General features: G+C 37.6%; 1 protein-coding gene across 2 annotated transcripts in view; it reads right to left on the reverse strand.

Annotated features, from left to right (window-relative positions):
* The window catches only part of Ack (activated Cdc42 kinase), a 43105-nt gene extending 33845 nt beyond the window's left edge, over positions 1-9260 (reverse strand). For both annotated transcript variants that reach the window (XM_053796262.2, XM_053796261.2), the window contains exons 1-7: positions 9006-9260; positions 7341-7453; positions 6502-6741; positions 5040-5129; positions 4389-4498; positions 3045-3154; positions 1945-2057 (exon numbers count right to left, since the gene is read on the reverse strand). In XM_053796262.2, the coding sequence (XP_053652237.1) occupies positions 1945-2057; positions 3045-3154; positions 4389-4498; positions 5040-5129; positions 6502-6741; positions 7341-7439 (762 nt within the window). In that variant the 5' untranslated portion in view covers positions 7440-7453; positions 9006-9260. The remainder of the gene's footprint in view (positions 1-1944; positions 2058-3044; positions 3155-4388; positions 4499-5039; positions 5130-6501; positions 6742-7340; positions 7454-9005) is intronic.
* Between the last annotated feature and the right edge of the window lie 2024 nt (positions 9261-11284).

Raw genomic sequence — 11284 nt, forward strand, 5'->3', positions numbered from 1 at the left:
ACTGTACTGATTCTCCAGTCTTATGTTCTAATGTATTATTTTTTTTTTGTGATTATTTTTTTTTTAACTTATTCTTGAGTGGCTTGTGCTCACAAGATGAGCATATTTAATAAGCAAAAAAACTCATCTTGTGGCCAGAAATATATGGTAAGAATGAAAAAGTTAGTCAATTTTTAGACTTACACACAAGACAACAAACTGGATTTAACAATGTACTCCTATCTAAGAGGTACAAAAGAACCTATAACAGTAGCTACACAATCAAACATCTGCTAATATGTTCCCCACTCTATACCACTTTCTCTATACTGCTCATTCATCTATCTATATCTCACTAATGAGATCTGTATACTATGAGAAACAACAACAAATGACATACTTTAATCCTGTTATTAGAATACTAAGAAAGCTTTTGTACATCCAGTGACTTTACAGAACCTAGCCAAAATATCCTCCAGTCATGTAACTCAGTAATTCAGACATACAATTTTCCTTAACCCTTTGAGGGTCGACAGGCCCTCTCCGAGACTCGTTCTCAGGGTCGGCCAAATTTAAAAAAAAAACAAAAAAAAATTTCTTATGAAAAGATAGAGAATGTTTTCCCGATCATAATGACACCAAAAGTATGAAATTTGATGGAAAACTTACAGAATTATGCTCTCGCGAAGTTAGTGGTCTCGGCGATGTTTAAGCATCGGCAATTTAGCCCACTTTGAGCCCTATTTTCAGCCAATTCCACTGTACTAGTCGACAAAAAAAATGAATATTTCGCTAGAACTCCATTTTTTTCTATCGAATGAGTGCAAGAAACCACCCATTTACCAATTTCAACTATCCAGTACAATGGTCAGAATTTAGCAATTTTGCCAATTTCACACAAATTTCAAAAGATGCCAATTTCTGAATAGGGTCCAGAATAAACAAGAAAGACATTCCTGGCACTAAAATGACATTTCCTCTGTTCATTAGTCACTTCCCAAGGCCCCTCTTACATTCTTTTGCTTTCCACTTTGAATTTTTATTCTCACAAAAAATAAAAGATTTACTGTTATGCAGACTACTGCATTAGTGTAAAAAATGGTATAAATAATATCAGCGCACTTGTGAAAGAATATCAGACTCACCAGTTGACGTGTATTGGACGCTTGGCATGATTTGTTTACTTTTGAACTTTGGTAAAAATCGAACATTTCTGCTACTTTGAGCTCAATTTCAAGGTACTTTTCATTGTAAAACCATCAAAATCATCTCAATTTCTGTAATAACATGTCCTCCATTCTATAAAATGAGACCAAGAAAACTAGAATACAACAATAAATACCATACGAAAATACAGTGCAAAGTCGCTGTTTTATTCCAAAAAAACGGTCAAAGTTTTTTTTTTCTCATTATGCACTGTGTGCTGCAGGATTTTTTTTATACTGTGCACACTGACTACATAGACCCATTCTTTCATATGTAGGCCTACCAGCTTTCTCCCACTAGATTTGAGGGCGCTAGAATTTAGGCGTACTAGTACATCAAAAACCCTGGGTCGTAAGCCGTACTAGTACGGCCGAAACCCTCAAAGGGTTAAAGCTCATTAATCACTTTCCATAACTCATATTTCCCTATCAAATTGCCCATTTCTACAATAAAAACTGCAATCATAGTCTGATGTAACAATCTGCCAGGTATTTTATTTTTAATATGCTGGCTGTCTCCCACCGAGGCAGTGTGACCCAAAAAAGAAACACTTTCATCATCATTCAAACTATAACTGTCTTGCCAGTCTCTCTGCTATATACAACTCAAAAAAAAAAAAAAAAATTATGCACTGACCATCTCCCACTGGAATATGGTAACTTCAGTGGGTGATGGCTTCAGTCAATCATCATTTGCCAGAAGTGCACAGACATCGCAGTGAGTTAGTCTAAGAAGGAATAAATATATAAACCAGCTTACCTTATCTACAGATGCCATGAGCACATTTCTGGCAGCGAGATCACGATGAATGAATCGTCGACTTTCTAAATACTTCATCCCATTAGCTATTTGTACTGAATAATCACATAAAGCTGTAAACAAGAAGTAATTAGAGGTTTTACTGGCATGACATGAATGGCCCAAATACACATTAAATCTGACACAAGCAACTTACAAACAAGGGTTGTGACTAGAAGACTAGTTTCAACAAGGTCATGTAAAGAGCTAAGTACATATACTGTACAACAATGATTTATATACAAGTTTCCTCTTTAAAGCTTGCACCAGATACACAGACAAGCTGGTGTAATAAGGGTTAAGGAATAGAGCCCAATCCTAGTAAACAAAAATATGTACATTATAAATACATGTATGTGTACAAGCATATATATACACACCCCTCTGGGTTTTCTAATATTTTCTTACTAGTTCTTGTTCTTGTTGTTTATTTTCTCTTACCTCCATGGGGAAGTGGAACAGAATTCTTCCTCCGTAAGCCATGCGTGTTGTAGGAGGCAACTAAAATGCCGGGAGCAAGGGGCTAGTAACCACTTCTCCTGTATATATTACTAAATGTAAAAGGAGAAACTTTCGTTTTTCCTTTTGGGCCACCCCGCCTCGATGGGATACAGCCGGTGTGTTGAAAGAAGAAATACATGTATGTATGGTATGTACTTGGTGCTGTAAACTATTCATCATTAGTCCACAATTTACAGAGGAAACTTCAGCTGACATTCAATAAACTTTCTAAGGAACCATCAATTTTCAGACTTAACATTCTTAGGTAAATTAATTATTAACTAACTGATGACTGTTACAATTAATTTTAGAAACATGACAAATTCTCTGGACTACAAATATTTAGACGGCTGTTACTACAGCTTACACATTTGTCACTAAAGAAGTTAAAATGCTCCTAGATTCTTTAGAAGGCTGAGCTTTTTCCTTATACCTGTGTACTTGATAAAGCTCCACTGTGGGAGAAACATCTCATAATTAAAACTTTTTCTGCTAAAAGTGTCTCTGACATTACCAAAACAATCTTATAAACTAGCAGAGAGGTTTAAATAGTAACTTACATGTAATGGATACACGAGAGAGTTGTTTACGAAGATGATCCAACAAAGACCCAAGGGGAGCTAGTTCAGTTACCATCATCAAGGGATTGCTAAGAACAATCCCAAACAATCTGTTGACAGAACAGTGCAATATCAAAATTAAGAAATGTGAATTAGTGGTGAAAGTCATTTTAAAATTAACATAAGGGTAAAAATGACTGAGTACTGTGTAATAACCCATTAGTAATTATCTACTCGAGCTTTAGGAAAAGGGGCGAGAGCTTCAGAGCTTGGCCCCATCTCTGAACTTTCAGCTCACTGACAAAATTGAGCCCTGTCTGAATCCTTGTACGGAATCACTTCTATTATTCGACTCATTCCACTTCTTTGCTACTTTAATATTGAAGAAATGCTTTCTAATATCCTTATTGCTCTTGCAATTTCTAACCATGCCCTCTTGCTCCTCTGCATCCTTGGTAAAGATCCTACATTTGTTTACCCTGTCTATGCCTTATAGTATTTATTTGCTGATCCTGTCCCCTTATTCCTCGCTCCTTCAGTGACATGAGGTGGTTTTCCATAACACATTTCTTTCAGTTTAGGCATTTGTCTTGTTCCTCTCTTTTTCAAACCTTATTCTACGTTTTAACGAGCAAGGGTTTCACAATTGCACTGCGTTCTTGAGAATGGGCTGCACAAATGAGGTAAAACAAGTTTTAACCTTCAAACTGTATCCAACATACTAGTATGCCAGTAATGACTGTGAAATGTACTAGCATACCTGGAGTATACCTGAAGAGGGGTTTCTGGGGTCAATGCCCCAGCAGACTGGTCTGTGACTGAGCCACACAATTTTTCATGCTTTTAAATAAGCCACCAGCCAATATTTCTGATTTCACCACAACTGCTTGGGTCTCCTACAACCTCTTCATGCCTTTGGAAAAAAAATCTAAGCCCAGATGGGTCCACATGGTGCATCGTAGGTAACACTGCCTAACTAGCATAAGTAAAAAATGTAAGCAGGACCTGCTCTTCCACCACCAGCTTCCCTACCAGCAAACAGTGTGTGCAACTGCCTGGAAGATGCCTTTTTCATTCCAAATTCATTAAAATTTCATGATAACAGTGAAATTTGGCCAAAAGGCACTCTATGTAGATTTAACCTAGGATAACTCAACATAGTCACTGACTTGTTTCCAAGTTTCACTGAGTATTACACCTTATAAATATGTTTTACAGTGATCTTGGAGGCACCAAAGTGTTACGAACACAGAAATTGCTTTTATAAAACTAGGATATTCCCTCAAACCTAAATATATTTTTCAATGAACAGTAAGAATAAGTTTTTCTTTATTCTTTACTCACTTTATTAAATTGGGATGAGAGAGCTGGTGCATGGCTTGTACCTCACGGATAAAGTCATCAAGAGCTCCAGGCACGTTGATTACATCTTGTTTCAATATTTTTACAGCTACCTGCAACACACCATTAAATATGAGAGAAAAGCAAGGAGAAAAAATAGAATTATTTCACCAAAGCTTTTTCTATATGCTTTTTTGATATCTCAAGGATGAATTTGGAACTTCTGATTTCTTTTTTTTCATTCACTGAACTTCGCTAATGGGTATGCATTGATGTGCATTATCGTTAGGTGGTACGCTTAGAATTTATTTTTTTAAGGGGGCAAGGTTTCCCTCAATACATTAGACAAATTAACATGAATACAAGACAAAATACTGTGGATTAAACCTTTTTTTTTAACATGTCGGCCATTTTCCTTGGTGGGAAATGGCTGGCGTTAAAAAAAAAAAAAAGAATACAAGACATAATAATGTGGATTATATTGAATCAACATAAGCATACAGTAACATACACATTTTTATGCTTGCACCTGCATATTAGTTTGTGGTTGGTTAAGATTACAGATGTTAATAAGAGAGTATTTAGTATCTCCTGATATAACTTTTGATAGTTTTATCCACAAAATGTGTTGAAATTTGAAGTGCAATAACTCACCACCTTCATCTTGCCACTAGAAGTTGTCCATTCACCACTACGGACAACACCAAAACTTCCATCACCTATTTTGCGACCTTGAGCAAGATCCTGTTTCATATAAACAAAATAAATATTTTATTAGTCTTATTTTAAGGAATATGACAATACAGGATACACAATACATAATACAAAATACATAATACGTAATCTTAAATACTGTCTTCTATTTAATACGATTCAGAAACAGAATGCTTACAAATATTTACTTGCTGTATTAAATGCTTTAAGCCAAAAAGATAGGAATTCTTAAAATTTACATAGTAAAACCCACGGAAACAAATTATTAATCCACCAAAATATGTAGAGAAACGGGTATGCATATATGTACTGGAATATGCCCATTCTTGGCAGGTCCTTTTCAAATCCAACCTTTTCAGAGCATTCTCCACCTGACTCTTCACATCACTATGTTCTCTATATATACAGTATAATTCCTGCATCCACTGATTCGGTATCCGCAGTTTCAGTTATTCACGATTTACTGTGGCCCAAATATACCTCTTAATTTTACCTAATAATGACCCCAAAGCATAAATGTTAAACTGGCAGTTCTTCAAAACTTAAGAGAAGCTGTGAAGTGCTCCCTATCAGTAAAAAAGTCATAATTCTCCACTTATTGTCCATAATTTATCAATTAAACTTTATAATAGCTACTATCCATGGTTTCGGTATCCACAGCAGGTCCTTGGAATGTATCCCTTGTGGATACGGGGTTCCTACTGTACTCATGTACTCTCTACTCAGGTAGATCTGTTTGTGACTTGATAATGCCTGGTGTATGAGCAAAACATTGTCAATAAAGGATCACACTATACTGCCTTTGTGCCTATTTTTCCATCCAGGGTACAAAGTAATAAGGAGAGGCAGGCCAGTGAGAGGCAGAAGGAAGTCACTCCTCATTCAAGACTTTGTAGAGTCGGAAGCTATACAGTACACAGTATACTAGAATAGGGACTCTACCAACAAGAAGGCCTAAGACAGTCATGGTAGCACTATAAAACCCACTGCTATATATATAGCAAGAGACAAACACAAAATAATGATAGTAGCAATAAGTCAGTCACAAAGATAATATAAAGAGAAACTCTGGCTACTGAGAAAAAGGGCACAAAGCTACTAACAATGGATTGATTCAACAATCTACACACTGATCCAGAAATAAAGAATCCCCCATGGTGGAAGAGAAACAGTGAGGAAAGTTAACAAATGTCATCAGGCACAACGTTCATGGCAAACACATAAAGAACCTAAGAGAATTAGGCAAGGAAACAAAACAGACAGGATCTTAATTATGTACAGCAATGATTACATTTTTCATTTTATAAACAAAATTTCACCTTTGGTAATGTTAGTGGATAAACGAGTTGAATGCATCTATTTTTTAAAGAAATTTAAAACTTATATTTGAGAAAACTTTCACCTTTTCCTGAATTAGGCATGTCAGACCTGACATTTGTGATTCATCAGTTACAGGGAATGATTTATTTTTAGTCAAAGTAGAACTACCCGTTGACAAGAGTTTGGATACTAGGTTTTTTCTCCATGTTGTTGATCTTTTCTTCTTGACAGTTTCCAACAAACGCCTCGCAGCAGGCTTCCCAAGACCAATGCGCTCCAAGTCCTCACCTCGAACATAGTCAAAATGATTGAGCCTCGTAACCTACAGAGAGAAAACTAAGTTACATATATTAATCTCTCACCATTTATCATGAACCAAATTATCAACAGTGTAAATACAGTAAATAAATCATTATTAAACACACACTCAAAGATTTAAAATACAGGCAGGCCCTGTTTATACAGCAGTTACTGCTGTAAAGCAAAAATCACTGTTAAGTGAATCACAGCCATTTTATACTTTCAAATGCATATAAAAGCCTGATAATATATGATAGTGTAATATCTCAGTCCACAGTAAGATTCAAACCTGTAAACTTGGCATCAAAGTAAAGGGTACTTTATCCACAACACCAGACTCCAGGTAAGTATGGGCGCCTAGCCGAAGCTAGATGGTGTTTCCCCATACCCTGGAGCACCAGGCTTGTTCAAAGTTATTTCACCAAATCCTGCCACATGCAGTGAACAACAAAAAGAGATTTTGAAATGCTTAACAATTTCCAAACAGGCAAAATTATTTACAAACATTATCTCTCACCCCACAGCAGGATTCGAACCTGCAAAGTCAACATTAGAGCACACACTACTTTATCCACAATGCCAGACTCCAGATAAGTCTGGCGTTGTGGAGTATAGAATTACCTGAAGATCATCACGAATTCGTGTAAAAAACTGAGCAAGCTGTACTTCCACAAGAATGCCTCGTATAACCTCAAGCTCATCTTCCCCGACATCACCCATCACATTTGTCTATTCTGGAAAGAGGTAAGTAAACTTCTGCATAAATTATAAAAAAAGAAATCCATCAAATGACATTATTTACTGTTGCTATAATTATATATACAATATAATGCGTATTGTTATTTGTTGTGGCTGAGACTCAGCTCATGTGTGTATGTATATATATGCATGCATGTATATATGTGTGCATACATATATATGTATGCTAAGTATTCTTTATTTCTGTATGTATGTGTATATATGTCTTAATTTTCATCATGTGTGGGAGATTCTGAAGAGAAGTTGCAGAGGTTGGTGGATGAATTTGGTAGGGTATGCAAAAGAAGAAAATTAAAAGTGAATACAGGAAAGAGTAAGGTTATGAGGATAACAAAAAGATTAGGTGATGAAAGATTGGATATCAGATTGGAGGGAGAGGGTATGGAGGAGGTGAATGTATTCAGATACTTGGGAGTGGACGTATCAGCGGATGGATCTATGAAAGATGAGGTGAATCATAGAATTGATGAGGGGAAAAGGGTGAGCGGTGCACTTAGGAGTCTGTGGAGACAAAGAACTTTGTCCTTGGAGGCAAAGAGGGGAATGTATGAGAGTATAGTTTTACCAACACTCTTATATGGGTGAGAAGCATGGGTGATGAATGTTGCAGCGAGGAGAAGGCTGGAGGCAGTGGAGATGTCATGTCTGAGAGCAATGTGTGGTGTGAATATAATGCAGAAAATTCGTAGTTTGAAAGTTAGGAGGAGGTGCAGGATTACCAAAACTGTTGTCCAGAGGGCTGAGGAAGGGTTGTTGAGGTGGTTCGGACATGTAGAGAGAATGGAGCGAAACAGAGTGACTTCAAGAATGTATCAGTTTGTAGTGGAAGGAAGGCGGGGTAGGGGTCGGCCTAGGAAAGGTTGGAGGGAGGGGGTAAAGGAGGTTTTGTGTGCGAGGGGCTTGGACTTCCAGTAGGCATACGTGAGCGTGTTTGATAGGAGTGAATGGAGACAAATGGTTTTTAATACTTGACGTGCTGTTGGAGTGTGAGCAAAGTAACATTTATGAAGGGGTTCAGGGAAACCGGCAGGCCGGACTTGAGTCCTGGAGATGGGAAGTACAGTGCCTGCACTCTGAAGGAGGGGTGTTAATGTTGCAGTTTAAAAACTGTAGTGTAAAGCACCCTTCTGGCAAGACAGTGATGGAGTGAATGATGGTGAAAGTTTTTTTTTTTTCAGGCCACCCTGCCTTGGTGGGAATCGGCCAGTGTGTTAATGAAAAAAAAAATAATATATATATATATATATATATATATATATATATATATATATATATATATATATATATATATATATATATATATAATATATATATATAGTATATATATGATTAAGGATGTCTATGAATCAGTGTATACATAAAGTATACATACAGTATACATAAAGTAATAAAGAAAGTAGTAATGTGAGAAAATAATCAAGTTTATTATGGAACTTCCTGTTACAGCACAACCTTCACATAATAACATTAACAAGATAACAAACACAACATAATCACACACACTACAAACACGCACAAATAACTTACCTCAATAAACAAGTTAACAAAACGTCAGCACTCCCAGTTACCCTTCCTCTCATTCCAAGACTCGACAACCAATGGTAATTCCTCTTATATGACCTTCCTCTCTCTCTCAGCAACTTGATCACAGGTGTGTCTTGCTCCCAGGGCAAGATATATACTGGGTATTAGTGTATAAAAGTGCAAGTAAGGTGTAGTATCAGCCCTGAGAACACACACTTCAACACTGTCATTCCTCACTCATGTAAACAACCTTCTCCAGTGTTGCCTCAACTTATTAATCTACATTAACTTTATTAAGTAACTAAGTAAGTTAGTTTACTTAGGTACAAGTAAATATATCTACACAAATTATCATATATGGTAACGTGTGTAAATTACTTAACATAAACCCCAAAAAAATGTCAAAGTTACTTATTTCCATCTGGGTTCTTGTAATATCTTATTATTTAAAAGTTAATAATTAAGTTTATTTAGGTACAAGTGTACATAAGTACAATTATGATATATAGTGTAAATTACTCAAAATAACCCGAAAAAGTCAAAGTGACTTATTTCCACTGTAATATCTTATTTTTTCAGCCTTAAATATTTCAAATTCATAGAATTTTAATACAAATAAGTCTCATTGCTTGGTTTAACAGGGTTTTAATGTATAAAACAAACACAAGGGGCCAAAAATATGGTTTATATCACTTGTGCTCTCCAACTTACTCATAATTATAACAAAAATTATATGTTATATGCGCATTTTCAATAAAAAACAAAACTAAAACTGGTTTATATGTGAATATAAGAGTATATATAAAACATAATATAACACTAGCATGTGAGGGATGTAACTAGATAAACTGAATCATTCCGGTGATAACAAGTCTATTTAGGCACTGTGTATGTTACATACAAAATATTTAGTGGTGGTGAGAACACACAGGTGTTACGAGCACACAGGTGTTACGAGCACACAGGTGTTACGAGCACAGGTGTTACGAGCACAGGTGTTACGAGCACAGGTGTTACGAACACAGGTGTTACGAACACAGGTGTTACGAACACAGGTGTTACGAACACACAGGTGTTACGAACACACAGGTGTTACGAGCACACAGGTGTTACGAGCACACAGGTGTTACGAGCACACAGGTGTTACGAGCACACAGGTGTTACGAGCACAGGTGTTACGAACACACAGGTGTTACGATCACACAGATGTTACGAACACACAGGTGTTACTAGCACACAGGTGTTACGAGCACACAGGTGTTACGAGCACACAGGTGTTACGAGCACAGGTGTTACGAACACACAGGTGTTACGAACACAGGTGTTACGAACACACAGGTGTTACGAACACACAGGTGTTACGAGCACACAGGTGTTACGAGCACACAGGTGTTACGAGCACACAGGTGTTACGAGCACACAGGTGTTACGAGCACAGGTGTTACGAACACAGGTGTTACGAACACAGGTGTTACGAGCACACAGGTGTTACGAACACACAGGTGTTACGAGCACACAGGTGTTACGAGCACACAGGTGTTACGAGCACACAGGTGTTATGAGCACAGGTGTTACGAACACAGGTGTTACGAACACACAGGTGTTACGAGCACAGGTGTTACGAACACACAGGTGTTACGAACACACAGATGTTACGAGCACACAGGTGTTACGAACACGTGTTATGAGCACACAGGTGTTATGAGCACACAGGTGTTATGAGCACACAGGTGTTACGAGCACACAAGTGTTACGAGCATACACGTGTTATGAGCACACAGGTGTTACGAGCACACAGGTGTTACGAACACACGTGTTATGAGCACACAGGTGTTATGAGCACACAGGTGTTACGAGCACAGGTGTTACGAGCACAGGTGTTACGAACACGTGTTATGAGCACACAGGTGTTATGAGCACACAGGTGTTACGAGCACACGTGTTATGAGCACACAGGTGTTATGAGCACACAGGTGTTACGAGCACACAGGTGTTACGAACACACGTGTTATGAGCACACAGGTGTTACGAGCACACAGGTGTTACGAACACACGTGTTATGAGCACACAGGTGTCATGAGCACACAGGTGTTACGAGCACACGTGTTATGAGCAAACAGGTGTTATGAGCACACAGGTGTTACGAACACACGTTGTGAGCACACAGGTGTTATGAGCACACAGGTGTTACGAGCACACAGGTGTTACGAGCACGCAGGTGTTACGAGCACACAGGTGTTACGAGCCCACAGGTGTTATGAGCACAGGTGTTACGAGCACAC

Source organism: Cherax quadricarinatus, chromosome 83 (genome assembly GCF_038502225.1).
Source record: "Cherax quadricarinatus isolate ZL_2023a chromosome 83, ASM3850222v1, whole genome shotgun sequence".
NCBI classification, from domain to species: Eukaryota; Metazoa; Arthropoda; class Malacostraca; order Decapoda; family Parastacidae; genus Cherax; species Cherax quadricarinatus.